This window comes from Pseudoliparis swirei, chromosome 24 (assembly GCF_029220125.1).
Source record: "Pseudoliparis swirei isolate HS2019 ecotype Mariana Trench chromosome 24, NWPU_hadal_v1, whole genome shotgun sequence".
Taxonomy (NCBI): domain Eukaryota; kingdom Metazoa; phylum Chordata; class Actinopteri; order Perciformes; family Liparidae; genus Pseudoliparis; species Pseudoliparis swirei.
Genome location: NC_079411.1, coordinates 4,127,572 through 4,149,854, shown reverse-complemented (window position 1 = coordinate 4,149,854; position 22,283 = coordinate 4,127,572). Strand labels below are relative to the sequence as shown.

Below are 22,283 nucleotides of genomic sequence, written 5' to 3'. Positions count from 1 at the left end.
TGTGTGAACAGGCCATTACAGCATGTTGTATTTCCATGATAATGATCAATAATCAATTAAGAGTTAAGTTAGGAGTTAAAGTGTCGAACCAAAGACATCAAGTCTGATTTTAAATTTCAAGACAAAAGTGAGGCGATCTTTTGGGTAAATCAATATCTACTTTACCCAACTTGAACTTTGATTTAGGAATTGTAACTTAATATACACGGGGGGGAACGGGAGCAAATATTTTCTATAGAAACTCTTCCCTCCTGCCCCCCCCCCTCCCTCCCTCCTCCTCCTGCAGTTTAATCCCTCCCCTACTCCTTGTTCCTCTTTCTTTTTGCAGTGACCACCCGTCCCTCCCCCTTCTTTTTTTCCGTCTCTTTCATGCTTCTTTTTCGCTCCTCCCCCTCAGTTTCTACTTCCTCCTTTCTCCTTTCTGTAGAAAACATTGCATTGTGTTCATGCCCCTCCCTCAACTCTCCCTTTTTGTTTCCCTCGAGAGAAAAATTGTTTTGCTCCCATTCTCTCAACGTTCTTTTTTTTGGGGAACTGTTACACCCATTTTCTGCCTCAAGCCTGAGCCTGCATACACTTCCTGTATGTCTCCCCTCCTGAGCGTCACTGTGCCCTCCTCCTCCTCCACTTCCCCCTCTGACCTCAGCTCGGCTTCTCTCTTCCTGAGCTCACTGTCATTGGCGTTTCGCGTTGACTGGCCAGAGTCCGCGAGCTGAACCCCCCCCACACACACTCACACCTCATCTTTATCTGACCCGCCGCCGTCCTCTGCCTCTCGTCTCGCTCACTCTCCATCTCTGCGGCTCTTCACCCATTCATCTCCCTCCAGCCCCTCAGGGTAAGTAGCCTAGAAAATATGTAACAGTTGACTGACTTTGTTTAGACGTGTCAGTCACTCACACACACTCACACACACTTTCTAAGTGTACTTCATGTTCAGGGAAAAAGCTAAATGTATGCAACTCAAACACACACACTTGAGCACATAGTCGTGGATGTTACGTCAACTTTCTTTTTGAAGTGGTGCTTGTACACGACTGATGCAGATGTCTCTCTTTCCTGGGTGTGTGCTCGGGGAGAGTTGGTTTGGATGTGTGTTACCCTCGACCTGTATCATTCCTCTCATGCCCCTGAAAGTCTGGATGTCATTAACCCAGCCTGACTGAGATAAGTTCAGTGTGTCTTTCTGGGGGTAAAAAACAGCTGATTGTGTGTGTGTGTGTCTGTCGTTTACCCTTTTACCGCAAATAGTCAAGACTAACTCTTGAGATCGTGATGAATAGTCCTGTTCATAACTTTGTCGGGTGTTTCCTTTTTTTCCGCTCCTTCCGCATAACAAGAATCTTCCAACTTCTGTTTTTCTAGACTTTACCGTTATCTCTCGGCTCACCAGACGCTGGTTCCTCGCAGCCCTTCCTGGTCCCGTTTCTAACATCTGATTGGCCATGACTTACCATAGTTTCCTGCTGGAACCAATTATCTGTCATGCCTGGAACAAAGATGGTACCCGTAAGTCTGCTCGCCATCCCCGATTGGTCCCTCGGGAGCTTTTATTTCAGTCTCTAAACTGTCGTTTTATTCACACATCATGGAAAATTCTGCTTCAGCTATAGCGTCTGCGCCCAAGAACAAACATAGAATTAAGAATTAAGAATATACACTTTTATTAATCCCCAAGGGGAAATTAGTTCTCTGCATTTAACCCATCCTTAGTTATTATGAGCAGGGGGGCTGTGAAGCGCCCGGGAAGCAACTGGGGGTTCAGTGCCTTGCTCAAGGACACTTCGACTTGCAACTAATGGGGAGAGCGGGGATCGAACCCACAACCCTGCGGTTGCAGGACGGCCCTCTTACCCCACTGAGCTAAAGCCACCCCCAAATAGTGTAACAGTCAAGTGGTTTGTGATTGGCTCCCAGGTGGGAGACGGTATTTCCTGTTTCCTGTCAGGGTGGCGTCTGGGGGCCTTTTCTGAGAAGCCTCTTGTTCTCCGTCAGCTGCAGGAAACTAATGCCATATTTGGCTTTTTCTGGGCAAAGCGGACGTAAAAAAAGGCCGCCGTGGTTGAGTCATAGCGGTTGTCGTTTCACTCGAGGCTGAGCACTCACCAAAGAAAACTCAAATGCACACCAAAGTACCGCACACTGCATCTGACTCATCTGCTGACTGCAACATGTGCATGTCGCTCCCACGCTCTGCGAAAGACGGTTGAAGTCGTTGCACATTGTCTCTTTGAAGATGCCGTGCGTGCGTGTGCCGCCTGCAGGCAGTGTTCATGCTGTATGTCTCCAGTTTATTTATGTTCTCATGCACCCAGTCAGCTGCTCTGGTGTTCCACTCCACCGATCAGCAGTGATCCCCCCCCCCCCCCCCCCCCAGAAACGTCTCCCCTCAGTCACTCTCTCTGCACTTTGTCCTCACACTGATGAATTTCCTATGTTTGTACGTTTTTGCGAATTTTTGCACGACTTTAATGTGTTTCTGTGCCTCAAGAGATCGCCCTGTGCCCCAACAACCACGAGGTCCACATCTACAAGAAGGATGGCACCAAGTGGACCAGGATCCATGAGCTGAAGGAGCACAACGGTCAGGTGACAGGTGAGAGAGACCACGTCACACACACTCGGACGCAGTGATTTACTTTCGTTACTTAAAAAAGAAATTTGGTTTCCACAAAGTTTAGAGACATTCAGGTAAACATCTTTTTTTTGTCAACTTGCAAAATGGTCCACTATTTATTTCCAGTGACTGTTTTTGCATTTCCAAAACACGTCTTTTTAATATGTCAACCGTGCTTTCCCGTGGTACCGAAATAACAAGATGGAGGTTTTTAAGGAAATAGTTAATTTTGGTAATTCGCGTATTTGTCCCGAGAGTTTGACAAAAAGAATCAAAACCACTTTCTGACTTTATGAAGCGGTAGCCAGCAGCTGGTTAGCGTAGCTTAGCACAAAGACTGAAAACGGAGGGAAACCGTTAGCCTGACTTTGTCCAAAGAGAACAGATTCCAGCAACCAGCATTTAAATTTCATATCTTCTATTTTTAAACCGTACAAAGTGCAAAAATGACACAATGGAGCTTTACTTTGGTTTGTGGTCCGAACTATTTCATTTCGTTAAGCTAGTTAGCGCAACAACTTGCTAATATATTAGCATACAGACATAGTGGACCTTTAAGGAGCCACTTTATTCCTTTAATCAAACGGCTAACTTCTTAAACAGGAAAAATAAGCACTTGCAATGTGTCTGTCGACCCAATTAAATCTAGCTGTCCAATGAGCATAAATAGTTCTCAACCTTCTCATGTGCCCTGTGGTGAGAAAGCACATTTCAGTATGAAAGTAGTCCTTTAGATATTGACTCTGATGCATGCGCGGGTATTAGAGAAGCGATTCCTTTTCTCCCGCAGGTATCGACTGGGCCACGGACAGCAACCGCATCGTGACCTGCGGAGCGGACCGCAACGCCTACGTGTGGACCCTGAAGGAGGGCGCCTGGAAGCCCACGCTGGTCATCCTCAGGATCAACCGCGCGGCCCGCTGCGTCAAGTGGTCGCCACAGGAGAACAAGTTCGCCGTGGGCAGCGGCTCGCGCCTCATCTCCATCTGCTACTTTGAGCAGGAAAACGACTGGTGAGAGGATAGTTTCCCGCCTTTTAATTTACATGAAAGGTTGCATTTTTGAGCGGCCGTGCTGTGATTTGGAAGGTGGGTGTGTAAGCACATCAAGAAGCCGATCCGCTCCACCATCCTCAGTCTGGACTGGCATCCCAACAACGTCCTGCTGGCTGCCGGCTGCTGCGACTTCAAATGCAGGTACGGGTGAATCGAAACGGGTGTGAGCGCGTGTTGCTACTCTTGCGAGGACATTTTAGAGACTACATTCTAGTACGTACTACGACCTCTGTCGACTCTGTACATCTGGAGCATACTTTCTATTTTTGTCCTGATTTCTGTGGAGACTTAGTATTCCTTATTACCTTCGCATTGATCGCCGTGTATTTATTTATTTATTTATTTATATATTTATTTATTTGTTTACTCGCATAACTAAAAAAGTATTAAACCGAATCGCATGAAATTTGGTGGGATGATTGGTTATTATCCGGGGACCATTTGATTAGATTTTGGGATCGATCGGGTCAAAGGTCAAGGTCATGAAAAGGTCAAAATCTTCTTTTTACCATAGCGCGGTCAATTTTTATCCAATTGGCATCCAACTAATGCCAAAATGTTCATAATTCAATGCACAATCTTGTGATATGCGAAGGTATGCGCTCTACCGAGTGCCCATTCTAGTTTCAATCCAGGCTACAAGAGAGGATTGTATCCTGTGCTGTACAGATTTTTAAATCCTCTTAAACTTAACTTGTTTTGTTGTGTTCTTCTTATTTGGATGTCAAGGATTACTCCGTTTAGTTGAAAATGCGAAATAAAAAGTTTACAAAAAAACTTTATTTGACGTAGACTTAAATTAAAGTCTTAATTATAAGCCTGGCTTAACTCCTATTTAAAAGTCAAACCTCTATTCCTCCTAATCAACACACACAATGATGTCATCGCTGCGTTTGCATTTTGATTTTCATACGACATAAAGACACCGCGGAATTTATGATAAATCCAGCTTGTCTGCCCCTGCCTGTATTGTTCTCGTCCTCTTTTCCTCCTCCTCTTCTCCTCCTCCTCTTGCTCACATGCCGACCCCTCTCGACCCACAGGGTGTTCTCCGCCTACATTAAGGAGGTGGAGGAGAAGCCCGGCCCCACCCCCTGGGGCAGCAAGATGCCGTTCGGGGAGATGTTGTTTGAATCTGGCGGCTCTGTGGCGGCGGGGCAGACGGGAGGCGGCGGCTGGGTGCACAGCGTCTGCTTCTCGCACTCCGGCAACCGCCTGGCCTGGACCTCCCACGACTCCACGGTGTCCGTCGCCGAGGGAGGCAAGGCCGGCACGTAAGAAAGGGGCGGGGCTTGCATACTTGTCTGTGTGGGTTGTTCGTATGCCCTCTGACCTTTGCCATGTGACTCCACAGGGTGAACAGTCTGAGCTCTCAGTCTCTTCCTCTGCTGTGTGTCACCTTCATCACGGAGAGCAGCTTAGTCGCAGCTGTGAGTATTCAATACATGAACATCTATTCTGAATATGTTATTCAGTGTATTTGTTTGTATCCACATGTACTTATTGTGTGTGTGTCTGAACGATATTTAGAAAATTCAAGAGAATCAAATGTGTAAAATAAATGTGCCACACACACACAAATGAAAATACTTATTTGATTACTGTATATCATATTGTGCATTATCAATAAAGTATATATACATTTAAAAATATATATATTATATGGTTTACCTATTAAAGAGATTTTTTTTTTTTATGATAGTCACAGCACATTTTTTTAAAGCATGATCTTCATTAAACAGCACTTACATTAAAAAAAATTAAAACATTTTAAAAAACTGCCACTAACTGACTTATTGAAGGAGCCTGAACTTTACACAGCCAACACATTTCAGTACTGAGCCTTCAAATAAACCCAGAGTAAACCAGTTAGTGTTATTCTTTCCATATTATCTATAATATATGGCGGCTAATAGAATATGAAGTTGATATGAATTCACACGGGGATGCTTTTTTTCTGGGTTTTATTGCAATAAATAAGGATCACATTTGCAAATGTGGAACTCCGACCTCGCCGGGCTGGATAGAATGAGAGATAGTGAATGAAGTTCAGAAATAGAAACGTCTCCATATTCAGCCTCGGTCCCGACGGACGAGGTGCAGAGGCATTCCTCAAAAACCTCAGGCGAGGAATTTAAACGTCAGAATGTTCTTTATTGTATTTTATATCACGGTCAGTCAGTATAAATATGCTCTGGTTACCAGCAGCTGTCTGATCTTTTTGTATTGGACCGTTTTTGCAATGAGGCTCATTTCCATAGAAAAGGAATGATTGTTCTCCAGATGTCCGACTTCATTTAAATACCGGGCAACGGTGCATTTCATTGCTTGTGAAGAATGGAATTTCTTCTTTTTTTCTTCAGAAGTTACATATAGTCTTGCTTTAAAGCCGCCACGTGTCCAGCTTCACTCTGGCGCCTCACAGTGGTGGTTAAAAAAAGAAATAAAAGAAGCTATTGTCACAGACTTTGAAAGATTCTCCGCATCATGCCTTTGAGCGTTCTCGCTACATCTGGATATGAAAACAAAACAAAATCCCAACTATCTCGTCTCACGTGGCCATGTGCTCCTGCTCCTCCAGGGCCACGACTGCTACCCGGTGCTGTTCGTGTACGACGGGGCCAAAACCAGCCTGACATTTGGTGGCAAGCTGGACGTTCCTAAGCAGGTGGCGCAGAAGGGCATCAGTGCCAGGGAACGGTTCCAGAACCTGGACCGCCGGGCCTCGGAGAGCCAGAGCACCGAGAAGGACCTGAACTCCCTGCACAAGAACAGCATCAGGTGAGGAGGAGAAAAGAAACAGAAATGTTATTTAAAGGGTCCATCGTTCATAGTCATCATCCTCTGTGCAGATTCAATTCAATTCAGTTTATTTTATATAGCGCATTATCACAGGTTACAAATTTGCCTCAGAGGGATTTACAATCTGTACACATACTTTACATCCCTGACCTTTGATCTCACATCGGATCAGGAAAAACTCCCAAGAAATAGAAAAAACCCTTTCACATGGGAAAAAAAGGGAAGAAACCTTCAGGAGAGCAGCAGAGGAGGACCCCTCTCCAGGATGGACAGATGCATATGATGTTTGCAAAAAAAATAAAGAAACCTTGTTTCACAGAGTTTTACTATATTTCAGCCAAATCTCGGTGCTGGAAGGAGGACGAAACCACTGCATTAAGTTCTGCACCACCGGCATGGATGGAGGAATGTGCATCTGGGACGTGAAGGTAACACACACATTGCACTAATGACACAATAATACACTGATGTGCTGTATCTAGTATGGGAACTCTGCACCTTTTTTAAGATATCGACCAAAATAACCCAAAACCTCTCCAGTCAAACGATGCATGCATTCCATCATATTTTAAGTCAAGCTCTCCGTAGTTCGTGCCGAGATGCCACTAAACATTTAAAGTATACGCCTGTGGTGGCTGATCAAAATAAATATGGTGGTGAACTGAAGGCTTCAATGCACATGATGGGTATCAAATGAAGTTCTCTCTGGATATCGGTAATCACTTTAAGGGCGTCATTACTTTTAAACGAAACCCAGCCCTATTAGTATCCTGCCCACATGTTTTCCAAGATATAATAATAATACATGTCACCCCTTTTTTTCCAGTCTCTGGAGTCTGCAATGAAGGATTTGAAGATAGTCTGAATGGAAGTTTACGTCGAGCCGCCCGGCGTTTATTAGCTCCTGGAGATATGAAGGAAAACTGCTGCCTTATTACACAAAGCTTCTTATGGCCTTATTTTAATCAGGTATTTGCTATACAAGTTAAACGACCAGACTCGGGTCTACCAGTGTTTGTAATCCCTCTGAAGCTCTTTGCGGAGCTCCACACTGTATTCAGAGGGACTGGCCGCTGGTCTGCAAATGGTACTTTATGAGTTAAATAACTATAATCATAGAGGGCTCCACCTGAGCCGAATGCTTAAAGCAATAATTTTATTTTAATCATGATGAGTATGTGTTAAAAAGCTTATGCTGGTCATAATGTGCATTTAATAAAGCTGTTACAGTGATCAATAATGCGTGGTTCATTGCAGGTGTGTCACGTAGCTTATTGTTTTTCACATGGTCTTCATCGGGAGCGTTTGAAACTCAGGACATGAGAGATGACATTGTTTTGGAAACCTGAAGAATAGTCTTTATTCTTTATTGACACAAAAAGTACACGTGAATGGTTTTGATATTATTATTTTTTTTAATTTGGCAAAAATAGTAAAGGGATTTAAACATTTTCTCCACTAGAATCATATCCTGGTAGTGAGAGGAAGGCATGTTGTCCGTCCAATGAGAAGATGCAAATGTACAGAAAATGTAGACGAACAGTTCAATGAATTAATGAATAAAATAAGAACTTTAAATAATTTAAAATGAGACAAAGGCTCTTTCAGTGGTTTGTCAAAAAGGTCATTTGTTTGTTCTGTGGCATAGCTTTAAAAAAATGTAGGGAAGAAGAAAACTAACAAAAGAGCCAAACATAGTGTATTTCAAAACAGTGAATAAAGTATAATAATATAAATGTGATAGCAGCAATAGAAACATCTGCAAATGTAGCGTTGAGAACATTAGCTTACATTTTGTGTAAAATTCTGAAATGCAGTACTTCTACAGTAAAACAAAAGTCAAGCCCTTCTCCAGCTTGTTATCGTTCATCGATAACTCGGATGACATCACGGTGACGTCATCGAGGGGGTTGCACCTCCGAAGTATACTATTATACATCAACTCTTTCGCCTCCCAGGATTATTATTGAATTGACCCGAGTGTCTCCCCAAGTCACGTGTCTCTCTAACTGAACAACAACAATACAACGCACAAACAATCGACACCATATTGTATCATCAACCGGCTCCCCCAACCCGCCACGCCCCCTGGCGGAAGACCCGAGGAACTGCACGTCCAATAACAACTCTGTAAATCTCGGGTGCCTGAGAGAGACAGAGAGAAGAGAAGAAGAAAAAAAGGATGTGGCAGCCTTCAGTGATGGAAAACATCCCACCTCGCCGAGTCGTGATGAGGTGAACCGGCGGCTGGGGAGAGAGAGAGGTAGGGAGGTAGAGAGAGAGAGCAAGAGAGAGAGAGAGACCACCAGCATCCCCATCGTCACTGCGCAGATCGCGGCTGTCCCCCCTCTTCGGTGAGACCATCCCTGACGCCCACACTTCCGGACTGGATCCTCTGGAGGCAGCTGGGTCGGGATGCTTCCGTCTCCCCGGTGCCGCTTGAGCTGAGGATCCAGGACCACGTCGTCCCCGGTGAAACCGTTACCGGTAGAACCTGCCCGTCGCGACCGCATCGGAAGTGCCCGGCGGTCGGTCGCCCTGCTCTCGGGAGGGGATCCAGGCTTTAGCCCCATACTGTCTGTCTGCTGGCAACTGTTGCGTATTTCCACTGTAAATGAATCTTATACGGTAGGTGGAATCATTTGTTTGAATTGTTTTTGTTATCTGGACTAATGATACGAAGTGTGATTGTAAATATGAAATATATTGGGCTCTAGATAGAGGATGGGGATGAAGAGGATGGCGGGTTTGGGAACCAGCGGTTTCAAATATATAATTGAATAATGAAATAAATCAAGCAAACGTTTACATTTCAACATATATTGGAACTGATGATGTGAGCATCGTGCAGCTCGTGGTTTATTTGCCTGACGAGCATGATTATTAGCACACACACACACACACATAAACACACCTGCCACATCCCTCCTCTCTCCTCCTCATCTCTTGTCTCCTCTGTATTTTTCTCCTTTCTGTGTGCACAGTCTTTCTTGAAAACACATAATAGGCCACACACACGCTCGCACACACACACACACACACACACATCCTAGTTGAACTCCCACATGAAAGAACGTGGTCCGGGTCCAGGTTTTCATGAGTCCAGGTTTCACAATAGGAAGAGGTCAGACAGAGCAGACCAGGCCTGGACTGACGATGATCTTCCCTCTACCTGTGAATGTGCTGATCGCTTTCTCGATTAATCGATCGTTTGGTGTGTAAAATATCAGAACAATTGTATATAACGTGCATCACAGACTCCCAGAGCTCACGGTGACTTCTTCTCGTGTCTTATATTTCAGACCAACAGTCTAAAACCCAAAGCTATCCAGTTTACATGGACATAAAATAAAGAAAATCATCACGTCTGAGAAGCTGGAATTGGCACGTTAGTGGAATTTCTTCTTGAAAAATTAGTGAAACAATTTACATCTTATTTAACTCTAGAGCAAAACACATTGATAAGCCCTTCAAACACACGTGTGTTCACAACCAGTCAAATCTCCTCAGCTCGTACTTCTATAGATACGATTACACGTGAAGTTCAATGCTTTGTCATGTTTTATTGGAGACTATAGGCTCAATATGATTGTTATGATTTTTCCTGCACATGCCATCACTATTAGTCTTAAAGTTGTTAGATAATCGCAATTATATTCAACACTAACTTTTTACCCAATCACACTTTTACACTACACCTCAAACACTTAATTGATTTGTCAATAGACAAATAACACAAATATGTTCATAGTTTATTAATTGTTACATTCAGTTGTTTAATCAAGGAAACATTGAAAACATTCTGTGTTGATAAAGCTTTTTAAATGTTAAAATGTGCTTCTCTGTGTTTTATATCATTTAAAATGGAATGTTTTAGTCTCACTAAAACACCATATGAAAACTTGTCGGCATTCTTCACACATTTTTTGACATTTCCTATATTAAACAATTCATTAAAAACAATCACAGATGAAACCATAGGGAAATTAATCTATTTTATATTATTTGTACACTGAAACATGCAGTGAAGTACACGAGAATATACAATTACAACAACTGGATATTTCCACTTTCAATTATCTTTGTTTGAAAATCATTTGAAATGAATATTGTTTATCCTTTAAAACATAAAACAATGAACAAATGTCTGTCACAACATCACACAGCAAAAGATGAACCCAAATATATGAAATGTATAGTGACATACAAGCAGCAAATCCTACGTTTAAAGAAGCTTGAACCAGACACCATAACACACCTTGTGACTTAAGCGATCAATTTATTATTATAATGGTTGTCGACTAATTTTCCACGCGTGGACTAATCAATTATTTAACTAATTGTTTCACCTCTAATGGAATTTTTTTTCTTCTCACCGCTTTCCTTCTTTTAACACGTGATATACCGACACACAGAGAGCCGGACCGACCGTCACACAGGCTGCGAGGCGAATTAGCGCTCGCCGTTAAGTGGACGATGGTTTTTGGGTTTTCACGGTTCAATAAGAAGACAACATCCTTCTGTCCGTCCTGCTGTCGGAGGAGAAGAGTTCTCGTGTTGTTTCTGCCTCTCTGCTCCCCCATGTCACACTTAGTGTCTCCCTGCCCGATGGCCTCTGGCCTGGTGATCATGAGCCAGCTTGATAAAGTCATTAATGACCCGGCCAAGCCTGCTGGGCCCACTGACCAACACACACACACACACACACACACACACACACACACACACACACACCAAAGAGCAAGGAAACCTTTTATTTGGGACATGGTGTGTGTGTTTTTTCTGAGCTGGGCCATGTTATTATTAATAACTCTGAATGCGTGTCACTCCATAACCATCAGCTGCTTGAGGAGGAGGAGCACGATGCCGACAGAAACCCGAGGCCTGTCGGTTACGACACGTTGCAACCATTTTCTTTCTATGTGAGGTGGATTATTTTTTTCTCTTCATCCTCCTCCGGTTTTACCTCCCGATAAGCGATTTAATTAAAAAGGTTTAAAACAGCTGAGGCGTAGGAGGAGAACATCATGTTCTACCGTTTCACACTGTTGCACAACAACACACGAAGACAAGGTGGACAGATCTGAGGCTGATATCCCACTAGGACTGAAACGTTTGTGAAATCAGTCACGCAGACTTTTATCTCTTTGCCCGGAGAAGATGGCTCATAAATGCACAGCTTAGCGTATGTATAGCTTATATGTTCGTTATTTATAAGATGCTGTTAGTTGTAATTTGGCTAAAACATCTAATGGTTTAAAAGAAAGAGCTGATTGTCATGCTAAAAAATCCAATATACAGGACTGTCTCAGAAAATTAGAATATTGTGATGAAGTTCTTTATTTTCTGTAATGCAATTAAAAAAACAAAAATGTCATGCATTCTGGATTCATTACAAATCAACTGAAATATTGCAAGCCTTTTATTCTTTTAATATTGCTGATTATGGCTTACAGCTTAAGAAAACTCAAATATCCTATCTCTAAATATTAGAATATCATGAAAAAGTATACTAGTAGGGTATTAAACAAATCACTTGAATTGTCTAATTAACTCGAAACACCTGCAAGGGTTTCCTGAGCCTTGACAAACACTCAGCTGTTATAAATCTTTTTTTTACTTGGTCTGAGGAAATATTAAAATTTTATGAGATAGGATTTTAGAGTTTTCTTAAGCTGTAAGCCATAATCAGCAATATTAAAAGAATAAAAGGCTTGCAATATTTCAGTTGATTTGTAATGAATCCAGAATGCATGATATTTTTGTTTTTTTAATTGCATTACAGAAAATAAAGAACTTTATCACAATATTCTAATTTTCTGAGACAGTCCTGTATATATATGTATATATGTATATATATATACATGCATTTTTAATTTGAGTGGTTTTCCTTTTGATGGCTTCCTGTTTCTTATTTTGAGTCCCATCAATCTTAGAACTGTGTGTGTGTGTGTGTGTGTGTGTGTGTGTGTGTGTGTGTGTGTGTGTGTGTGTGTGTGTGTGTGTGTGTGTGTGTGTGTGTGTGTGTGTGTGTGTGTGTGTGTGTGTGTGTGTTAGAAAGGGATGGATACATTGCTATATAGGTCTCTTATGAAGTCTGGCTCTGTAAGATGCAGCATAAAAGTAGGGAGGGGTTGTGGTTTGTGAGTGTGTGTGTGTGTCTGCGTCTGCGAGGACCTCTTTGTCCATGTGCCTTCCCGCATGTTCATTTAATCGTGGTGGGGGGGGGGGGGGGAGCAGAGAGGAGACACGGTCAGGGAGCGAGGGAGAGGAAGATGGGAGAGATGAGCAAAGAAAAAGATGAAAGGAGCGAGGAGTTTTCTGGTGTGTGAAGAAAGAGAAGAAAGAAAAGAAGACAATCCCTGCTCGGCGGTTTCCATGACAACAGTGACATCACTGGCGGGGTTGCGATACCTCCTGAGCGGTCCTCTGTTCAAAGAGATTTGGGTTACATTTATATACATATATATATGTGTGTGTGTGTGTGTGTGTGTGTTGTTGTGCGGACATTGTTTGCTGTCAATGTGAATTGTTTACGAACGAGATCGTCAGGACAAACCCTCCGTCGGTTACCCACTGTTGCCAGGCAACTGCAGTCATGGCAACAAGTTGAAGCATGATCTATGTGTTGCTAAGTAAGCAGACAGGATGGGGCCAGATTTTATTTTAATGAGCACAAATATTAAAGGTGTTACAGTTTAGAATTACATCATCAATGTGCTGTTTCCCTGCTCGTACATGCTCATGTTTTTTTGTAGTGTGTATTTGTTCCCCAAAAAATATTTTTAAATATGTGGTTTTAGGATGTAAAAGAACATTAATACCAGCCCCTATGATTCCCTTGAATTCTGCTTTTACGTACACACATGGATACTATTGTTGTATTCCTTTTCCTTTATTTGTTTCTTAGTTTCAGCTGTGTCAGTGTAGTTGATCCTCGTGGCATGTTCAGGCACAGCTAATATCTCATGGTCGAGTTCAGCTCTCATATCACACGTTTTTTGGAGATGTGTCAACTTAAACCTGCATGTCACTTTCTTATGATTCCAGGTTTATGAACAACCGTGTTCCTCCTAACAAGAGATACCAGCCCACAGAATATGAGCATGCTGCCAACTGTGCCACGCATGCGGTGAATGCACGCACACACACACAAACACACACACGCACACACACACAGAAAGTGATCATAAACACTCACAGATGAAATGACTCTGGAGACAAATCCAGCACGATTACATAACAGACAAAAGATGCCAGTTTCATTTGTTTATTTATTCAAGATACACCAATGCACACTATTTCAGTTTAATCCTGTGTGTTTATGTCTCATGTCTCATGTGTGTGATTAATTCATCTAGTTATGGATAATCCCCAGCCTGCTGGGCAGCTCCGTGTTGCACTTCCAGTCGGAGGACCAATGGGAGCGGCTGTCGGCCTGGGTGTACGGGGCGGGGCTCAGCTCGCTCTTCATCATCTCCACCCTCTTCCACACTGTGGCCTGGAAGAAGAGCCATCTGCGGTACAAAAAGAACACACACACACACACACACACACACAATACTTGGACTGGATTGTATTTATGGTTCAAATATATAAGAGGAGACTGAGAAGCTTTCCTGCAGGCCCCTTCACACCGCAACTAATATCTTTACCCACATACTCCAGATGTGTTTTTTTTTTTAGATTGACAACACACGGATGCTACTTGTATAAACAGTGTGCCTCAGTTGTCATGATGTTTGGCATCTCTCTTCAGGTCTGTGGAGCACTGTTTCCACATGTGTGACAGGATGGTGATCTATTTCTTCATCGCGGCCTCCTACGCCCCTTGGTAAACGGACGAGCCGGCTTCATGGACACGTGGTACATGTTTTCACACAGCGCGCTTGTCGTGATGCGTTTCCCGTCCCGTGTGCCTCCCACAGGCTGAACCTGCGGGAGCTGGGTCCCTGGGGGTGTCACATGCGCTGGCTGGTTTGGGTCATGGCCTCTTTTGGAACCACCTACGTCTTCTTCTTCCACGAGAGGTCAGTTCACGCGTCCATCCGTTTGCCGTCTCTCCGTTTTTCAATCGGAGCAATGTGAACCCCGTGTGTGCCATTTCAATCTCAACTCAAAGGGCCACCTACTAGTTTCATTTGAGTTTAACGGGATCGCTCAGGTTTCCCCCCCAAATGAAAGCATTTTATATTCTGCGCGTGAAAGTTATCCAGATGTTTGTGATTCTATCAGCGGACAAGTTCACACACTAACATCCTTTATTTAGACGTCGCCACCAACTCACGTTCTTGTTCCTAACGAGACGTGACGTCAGTCCGCGTTTCCTAAGCTACTCTACCTGAGCCAGCTTTGTTAAACATTTTATTTAGCTTTAAATGTTGTGTGTGGGACAGGATGTGAACCCAAAAGCAGCACTCTCAGAAAAGGTTCAAGTTAAGAATCAAAAAGGTTAATTTCCAAGGAAAAAAGCACTCTGACGACGGGACGGAAACACAAATGTATTGCTTTTCCTAGGTAGGTACACACACAAATTAAAAAATATATAATTTTGAATAATAAAAACACAAAGAAATAAGTTATAATTGTTAATAGTTGTTAAAAAAACAGATAAAGATAAATAACCACAAATAAATAAGTAACATTTAATGTGATTGTCTGATTTCTGTTTGTTTTTTGTTCAAAAACACTTTGCATCTGTAGACTGCTGCCTAATAGTCTTATTATTACCATTTGCTCATATACTGTAAGCCTAAATAAGTATATTGTGGGACATTGAGTTGAGACTTAAGAGTTAAGGCTAATGTTTTACACTATGTTGATCTGAACTTCACACATTTCATTTATTTACACTACACACATACACACACTTTGTATTTTGCACACTGTCTATATTTAATATTTTTATATTTAATTTAATTTGTCATTAGTATTGTGTATGCATATATGTTGTATATATACATATATATTTTATATTTTACTTTGTATACTTCTTGTATATATCTATATCTTTCATCCCTGTTTTTTATATTTTGTTTTGTATTCTTGTGTGTTTAGTTTATTGGTGCTCCTACTGTTACGACAAATTTCCCCTTGGGGATTAATAAAGTATATATCTATCTATCTATCTATGTTCTAAGCTGAATTATTCCTCCTTGTGTCAGGTATAAGATCACGGAGTTGATCTGCTACACGGTGATGGGAGTTTTTCCTGCCCTGGTCATCCTCTCGATGGTGAGCATTTATTCTCACCTGCAGTCTTCGAGTTGTTGTTTCTTCTTCTTCTTCAGGTCCTAATTGCAACTGATTTAAAATGTAAACGTAACAAGACGTCTGCTTCTTCGCAGCCGGAGCAGTCGGGGCTGAGCGAGCTGCTGGTGGGCGGAGCCTGCTACTGTCTGGGGATGGTCTTTTTTAAAAGCGACGGCATCGTCCCGTTCGCTCACGCCATCTGGCACCTGTTCGTAGCTATGGGAGCGTCCGTCCACTACTACGCCATCTGGAAGTACCTTTACGCACAGCCACCCAATCAGGTCCAGACGTCCAGATGACATCCGGGACTCGCAGGAAGTAACTCCTGTGGTTGAACTTCAAAAGGGGGAGGACGCAAACTGTGTCCCAATTCAGAGGCAGCTTCCTTTGGAAAGCGAGTCGGCTGAACCTCCTCCCTAAATACACTCCGACGAACACTAACGGTGCATTCAGGGGATCCTCATCCACTCGTAATGCAAGAAAAGGGTGTGATCTGAGCTAACGCCAATGTTGCATTGAGCTACCGCTAATGTTGCATTGAGCTAACGCCAATGTTAGCGTGCCAACATGCTCACAGTGAAAATTGTTTCAAGCTATGAAGGCGTGCCGTTTATTATTTAGCACGATGGGCGATTGTTGTCACGGCAATCCATCCAATCGTTGAGATATTTCAGTTTGTCTTTAATTTTTATATAAGTTACGAGTTGATGGGGACATTTGAACGCACCGTTGTAGGACGCCGTTGGATTTTAGGACACTGGAAATGACTTTCCGATTGTGTCAGCCTGTTGTAAAAACTCTGAACTTCAAACGATGCAGCCTGGGAATCAGGATGCAGCTTTTGACTTTATTTATTTTTAACAGTCCGGTTTTGTTGAATCTTAAGTTAATTTTCAGGAACTTTGGTTTCATTCCAAAGATCAGGGGTTGAATGACTATTTATGGAGATGTATCTCTATGTGGTGCACATCAGAAGCTGAATTGAAGGCATCGTCTCCCAGAGGAGCACAATGTTTACAATTAGCTGACTCGACTCTCCGAATTATTTAAATTATTAGCATCATCATCAACAGAAGGTTTTGGTTTCATTATATTTAGGAGGTTGCAACCTCAGTAATTGACTACTAGATAGTATTATTACTGTTCTTGTTCCTAGTGGTGCTACCTACACTGTAGTACGCTGTATTGTTTAACATCGGTTGCTTCAGTCAGTGATTTACTCGGATTTCCATATCAAGCACGATTTTGGATTTTTTAATTATTTTTTATATTGAACATACAGATCTTCATGGACTTTACTCGTGTGCTCCCACATTTACCAGGCTCTACACACAGTAGATGATCAAGCTTAATTATTGCCTCCTAATAGTTTACTGTTGTTGATTATAGGTTCAAGTCAGTGAAGATGTCATCAGTACGATTTATTATATATTTAGTAATGACGTATACAGTATGTGTTGACTTCATCTTTATTTTCTTCTACTGTACTTTTAAGTGTCAGCTGAGTATCTTGACCATCGATAACTTAATGAATGGGACCGTTTGATAGAGTCTGTAAACGCCACACGGTTGAACCCAAGAAGGGGAAACCGCTGTTGAACTTAGCACTGCCAGAAGACTGACTTACACTGCCATACCCGATAGCACACTACTACCATATACTTCTCACACTTGAAAAGGAAACTGAAGCTATAGTATTGTTGAACAATCTGGCCCAATATTAAGGCATCTCAGGTGTGTGTGTGTGTGTGTGTGTGCAGTGTGTGTGTGTGTGTGTGTGTATGCTTGTGTGTTTGTAGGTATCCTATACTATCAGACTCCCATGAATCCAAAGCCTGTAATCGGCTGAGTCTATGTTTACACGTGCACGCATGTACCTTGAACACATTAGAAAAAGCGTATTTGAAACGTGTGTGTTCTCTTAAGCCGCATGTGGTCGCACACGGTGTATTGGACGAGCTTGTATCGTGTGATCAATGTGGCCGGAGCACCGAAAAGGTCAAGGCGTCTGGTATTCGTAGGCGTAAAATAACTTTTCAAAGAGCCTCTGCTCCCGTTCGATATCTTTTCGCTGCTCAGGATTTTGGATTATTTGGGCTGAAAAGCCTGTGAAGCCACATCCAAGGTCCAGTAAAGCTGCTGTCTGCACATAGAAAATGTGTTCATGGGTAATATTTATGAAGCAACCAAACAGGACAACGCTTTAATGGCAGATATACATCGTCATACAAACACAAAGGACGTTACAGCAGCAGGATTAGTTTTAAATGAAGAACCAGAAAGTCACCAATTCGATGCAGTAGCTTTTTTTTTTATGCGGAAGGCACAAATTACCCCCTTCCAATGTTGAAAATATTTCCCTTTTAAATACTGCATCACTTATTCTTTAAATATCAAACTTTACTAATCCTATCAAAGAATTATAGAATAAATGTGCACATGTTTAACGAGGAAGCAGCTGTCTCCTGTGTGCCTCACTGACAGGGTCGTCTCAAACATACTTGTATTGCCAAACGTCATAATGTTCATTCCTCAGTATCACGAAACGTTTTTGCAGTTACAACTCACCAACCAGCATTTGAATGCATCATTAAACTGTCGAGTAAAAAAAAAAAAAAGTATCTTGTGACAAAAAAAAAACATACATTCAAAGAACCCTATTAATTACTTTTTGAAACACCTGACCAACAACGAACACATTGTGTTGAGAAGAACCTGGAAGTAACACACATATGTGTTGTTATTGTTTACCCCTTATTTCTTTTAGTTATTCGGGAGTGATCATTTAATGTCAGAACAAATGTATTGTCACAATGGATTGGGGGTTACATTTGTCACACTGTGGATATCTTAATTTGGAATGAAATTGGTCAGATATACTTTTAAATGTAAGAGTACCTTTTAGTATTTGTACTCTTAAGTGTGTACTCTAAGAGCGTTGAGCTGTTTGAGTACTCGGGGGTATTAGAGCCTACTATAGCCAGTATTTTGCGTTGCTCTGCAGGACGCTGAGATGAAGTATTTGAGGATCGATGTTCGTTTGTCTTGTCTTGAATTTAATATCTGTCTCATTCAAACATACAATGCCCACCATGACTTTGTATAGAGTTTTGTAAACTCTCCATGACGCCTTCATGGACCCTCTGTACATTGTTTATAGACGCTCTGTGATTGTGGAGCTGCTGACTCTGTTCTCAGTGCTGCTGGTGTTTTCTTTATGGTTGTACGAGACGGATTATATTATTTCATATTGTTTGTTTCTCTAGTTTTAATATTGTTTGTGTGTGTAAGTGTGTATGTGTGTGTGTGCGTGTGTCTGTGGTGCTTTTGTGCTGTGATAAGCCTATATGATGCCTACTATGCTTTTATCTTTTCTATTTCTCTTGTAATAAAAAAGCCTTTTCATGCAGTATATTCCTGTGTTCAACATTTTGTAATGTTTCACCTATTTGGAAAAATCCCTTTTTTCTCTACTGAAGCCGTTTATTGCTATTTAGTTCATATCATACAATGAAATATAAACATGTGGAAAAAAATGCTATTTGCATACATGTAGTATGATCTTTGGAATTCCTGTTTTAACACTTTTGCAGCCTATTTTGAATATCAATTAAACTTTCATGTCAAAGATAGTGAATTATGATATATGATATGATATTCCTTTATTCGTCCCACAGTGGGGAAATTTCTAAATTAAATTGAATCAGAATTGAGTCAGACAGACGACGGAGCTTAATTTAATAAGATTTAGAATCACATTCCTCCTAATTGAGAAATAATTGGTGGGTGTTAATAGACATTCTTGGTGTTAATATAAAACCAAAAGAGCGTGGCAAGAATTAAATCGATAATTTAAGTATATAGTCATTCTTGAACATTCACCCATTTAATGAATGAAATAGGGAAATGTAACTCCTACAAATTATACATACGTTATATATATATAAATATATATTTCATACATAGTAGTACTGAAACTTATATAAATAATAACAAATTAAATAAAAGTAGGTCCTAATTAAAGATAGAGTGATTACCTCATGTACCTTTGAATCTGTACACAAACAACTTGTGTGTTAATGATATTTTTCACCAACTAATGTAACTTTTTCAATATGATTAATTACATTCCCTGCTACATTATTAAATAAGTAATCATATGAATGAATGCAGATCAAATCTAGGCCTAAAACCATGACATTTTGAAAAAAGAAATTATTGTTATGATATATGTTTTATAATAAAAAAACGTTTACGTTTGCATTTAATAATAATTATCTCATTGGATTGCTTCACAAGTGAATGGTTACACTACACATAGTGTTTATTTATATAACAAATATGTATTTAATGATTATATTTCCTTAACATGAACTACTTGGATCCCCGTGATACCACCGCCACCATTGTCGTGCACTTGCCGCTTGTGTCCGCCAGGGGGCGGTGTGTCTGCACACTCGGTTGCCAGAGCAGGTGCGCCGAGGTGAGACGGCGCGGAGAGCTCGGCTGTTTCCGTCGCGGCCCGGGCAGCGAACCGCTGTGGATGGGGGAATGCGGCTGCCGGAGGCAGCAGGCATTGCTGGACACTCGGCAGAGATGTGCGTAGGGGAACAGGAGCCCTCAGCGGTTGGCGGTCGCCCAAGTTAACGGACTGTTTTGGGGGAGAAGTGTGTGGCGGCAACGGACGGCTGGGTGTCGCTCTCTGGGTTCCCCCCCCCACCCTTCTCTTTATTTTTCCGGGGATTTTCTTATTTTGTAGGAGAGACGGAATCAGCCAAGAAGGATTCCCCAGCACCATGGAGCCACGCAATGCAGGCAGCGTGAGTACTAACGCAACAGACACCCCGGCGGAGCCCTCGGGGGACTGGACTCGTCGCTGCTGGAATAGCACAACTTTTCCAGGATCTATTTTATTTCGCTCGCATCACAACAGGCGCGACACATTTTCTTTCTTTCTATTTTTTAAATTTTTTAAACCACACTCTCACTTACGCATTTAATTGTCATTGAGCGTTGTTGTTCGCGTGTCAAAGAACAGTGTTCCCGCTAATTGTTAATTAATTGCACGTGAGGTGCTCGACTGCAATCACCAGACGCACCTGCTGGCCGCGCGAGGCCGACTCGCTTAGCTGTTTAGTGCCGCGCCTGACGACTCATCCGCGGATTAATTTCTGCCTTTTGGTGCTTCGGCGGTTGCTACGGACGACCACTGAGCCCAAATCGTAAACCGACCCACGTAGACGCAAGTTCGGTGTCATTTGAGGTGGCCGGTTTTTAAGGTGTCAAGTTGTTTCTCTTCAACGCGGTGCTTATTTCTGACCTTCTGGTAGTCTAGACGAGGATAGACGGCGAAGGAAAAGGTGGAGAGGTTGATGTCTGTGTGCCATGGTTACCAAATGTTACGCCACGTCCATGGGCCACACAACCCAAATCCACCAACATTTAGGCCTCCGTCTATCTCTGTTTCTTGTGCGCACGCAGGAGGGGTTTGTTGGTCCCGAGATTAAGTTAACTGCGGCCAAGTAGCCAGATTACTGTGGATTAGCAGGCATTTAAAATAGTCACGTTATCCCACCAGTGCCTGCAGTCAACAACACCTTTTGGGTTTACTGCCAAATATTTGCTGCTTTTTGGTGCTTCGGCGGTTGCTACGGGCAACCACTGAGCGCTGCTTTCATCTGGTGGCATGTCTGCTGCTCCACTGGCTGTCACAAGCCCATGTTGCTTCCTGATCATCGGTCAAAAGAGGTCATGAAAAGCCAAATGTGAAGCACACTCACCTTCTGAGGGGGTGGACTGCAAACTCACCTGTTTTGGAGGAGATAAAAACAATGCAATGCAGAAGTAATATTATTTTTGGAGGTTTATTTGATCGATTGAATCAAGTTTGAGGTTATTCACAAGACTGATGGGAGGAAAACAGTTACTCATAAGGGAAACGATGCAACACTATCGGAAACAAAAATATATGATATTAAAGCTTAAATGAGTGTCTGGACAGAAGGTCAATATGTTTTAAAAAAGCAAACATTTATTTGTTATGACTTTTCAAATTTGATGGTTGTACAACAAAATCAAGATGAGGTGGTTTCGGACCGTTGATCAGACAAAACAAGCAATCTGAAAAAGGCAAAATCTGAAATGCCTATTTTCTGTAGTATTAGAAATAAATTATTCAAATGATTTATCAGAGAAATAATTAAGAAAATAATTGAGTGAACAGTTTAAAATGATAGTTTAAGCGTTTAAAAAACGCAGATCAGCTTTCCATTCTCTAAGGATTTTTAGTGGTATATTAAACACTGGATTTGGTTGTCATATTTTCCACTCTTGGTAATTATTATCCCTCGTTTTGATATTAAGATTTAGTGGTAGGTCCTAAAAGATAAGATGAGATTATTCATCCAATGACAGTCTGAAGACTAAGATATATATATATATGTATGTTAATACATAAAACTATTCTACTACAGATGCCACGGTATTAAAAGAAAGTTGATTTCTCTACCAAAATCTATTCTTCATCTGCAGGTTTTGCCCAGACCTCAGACATCTAC

At 41.9% G+C, this 22,283-nt stretch overlaps 2 protein-coding genes across 3 annotated transcripts; both read left to right on the top strand.

The window, feature by feature from the left end:
• Positions 1 to 747: 747 nt before the first annotated feature.
• Positions 748 to 7,714, top strand: arpc1b (actin related protein 2/3 complex, subunit 1B). Of its 2 annotated transcripts, none has more exons than XM_056410067.1 (10): positions 748 to 838; positions 1,366 to 1,509; positions 2,492 to 2,596; positions 3,408 to 3,630; positions 3,706 to 3,813; positions 4,716 to 4,946; positions 5,027 to 5,102; positions 6,254 to 6,453; positions 6,812 to 6,902; positions 7,301 to 7,714. In XM_056410067.1, exons 2-10 carry the CDS (start codon positions 1,446 to 1,448, stop codon positions 7,337 to 7,339), a joined length of 1,137 nt encoding a protein of 378 aa, XP_056266042.1. In that variant the 5' UTR covers positions 748 to 838; positions 1,366 to 1,445; the 3' UTR covers positions 7,340 to 7,714. The 2 variants fall into 2 exon arrangements, with proteins under 2 accessions (XP_056266042.1, XP_056266043.1); XM_056410068.1 differs by having other exon boundaries at positions 820 to 838; positions 1,394 to 1,509.
• A 1,348-nt stretch (positions 7,715 to 9,062) lies between these two features.
• LOC130190382 (monocyte to macrophage differentiation factor 2-like) lies at positions 9,063 to 16,258 on the top strand. Its single transcript, XM_056409774.1, has 7 exons — positions 9,063 to 9,102; positions 13,525 to 13,606; positions 13,836 to 13,996; positions 14,234 to 14,308; positions 14,403 to 14,504; positions 15,639 to 15,708; positions 15,822 to 16,258. Exons 1-7 carry the CDS (start codon positions 9,089 to 9,091, stop codon positions 16,023 to 16,025), a joined length of 708 nt encoding a protein of 235 aa, XP_056265749.1. The 5' UTR covers positions 9,063 to 9,088; the 3' UTR covers positions 16,026 to 16,258.
• Positions 16,259 to 22,283: the final 6,025 nt, after the last annotated feature.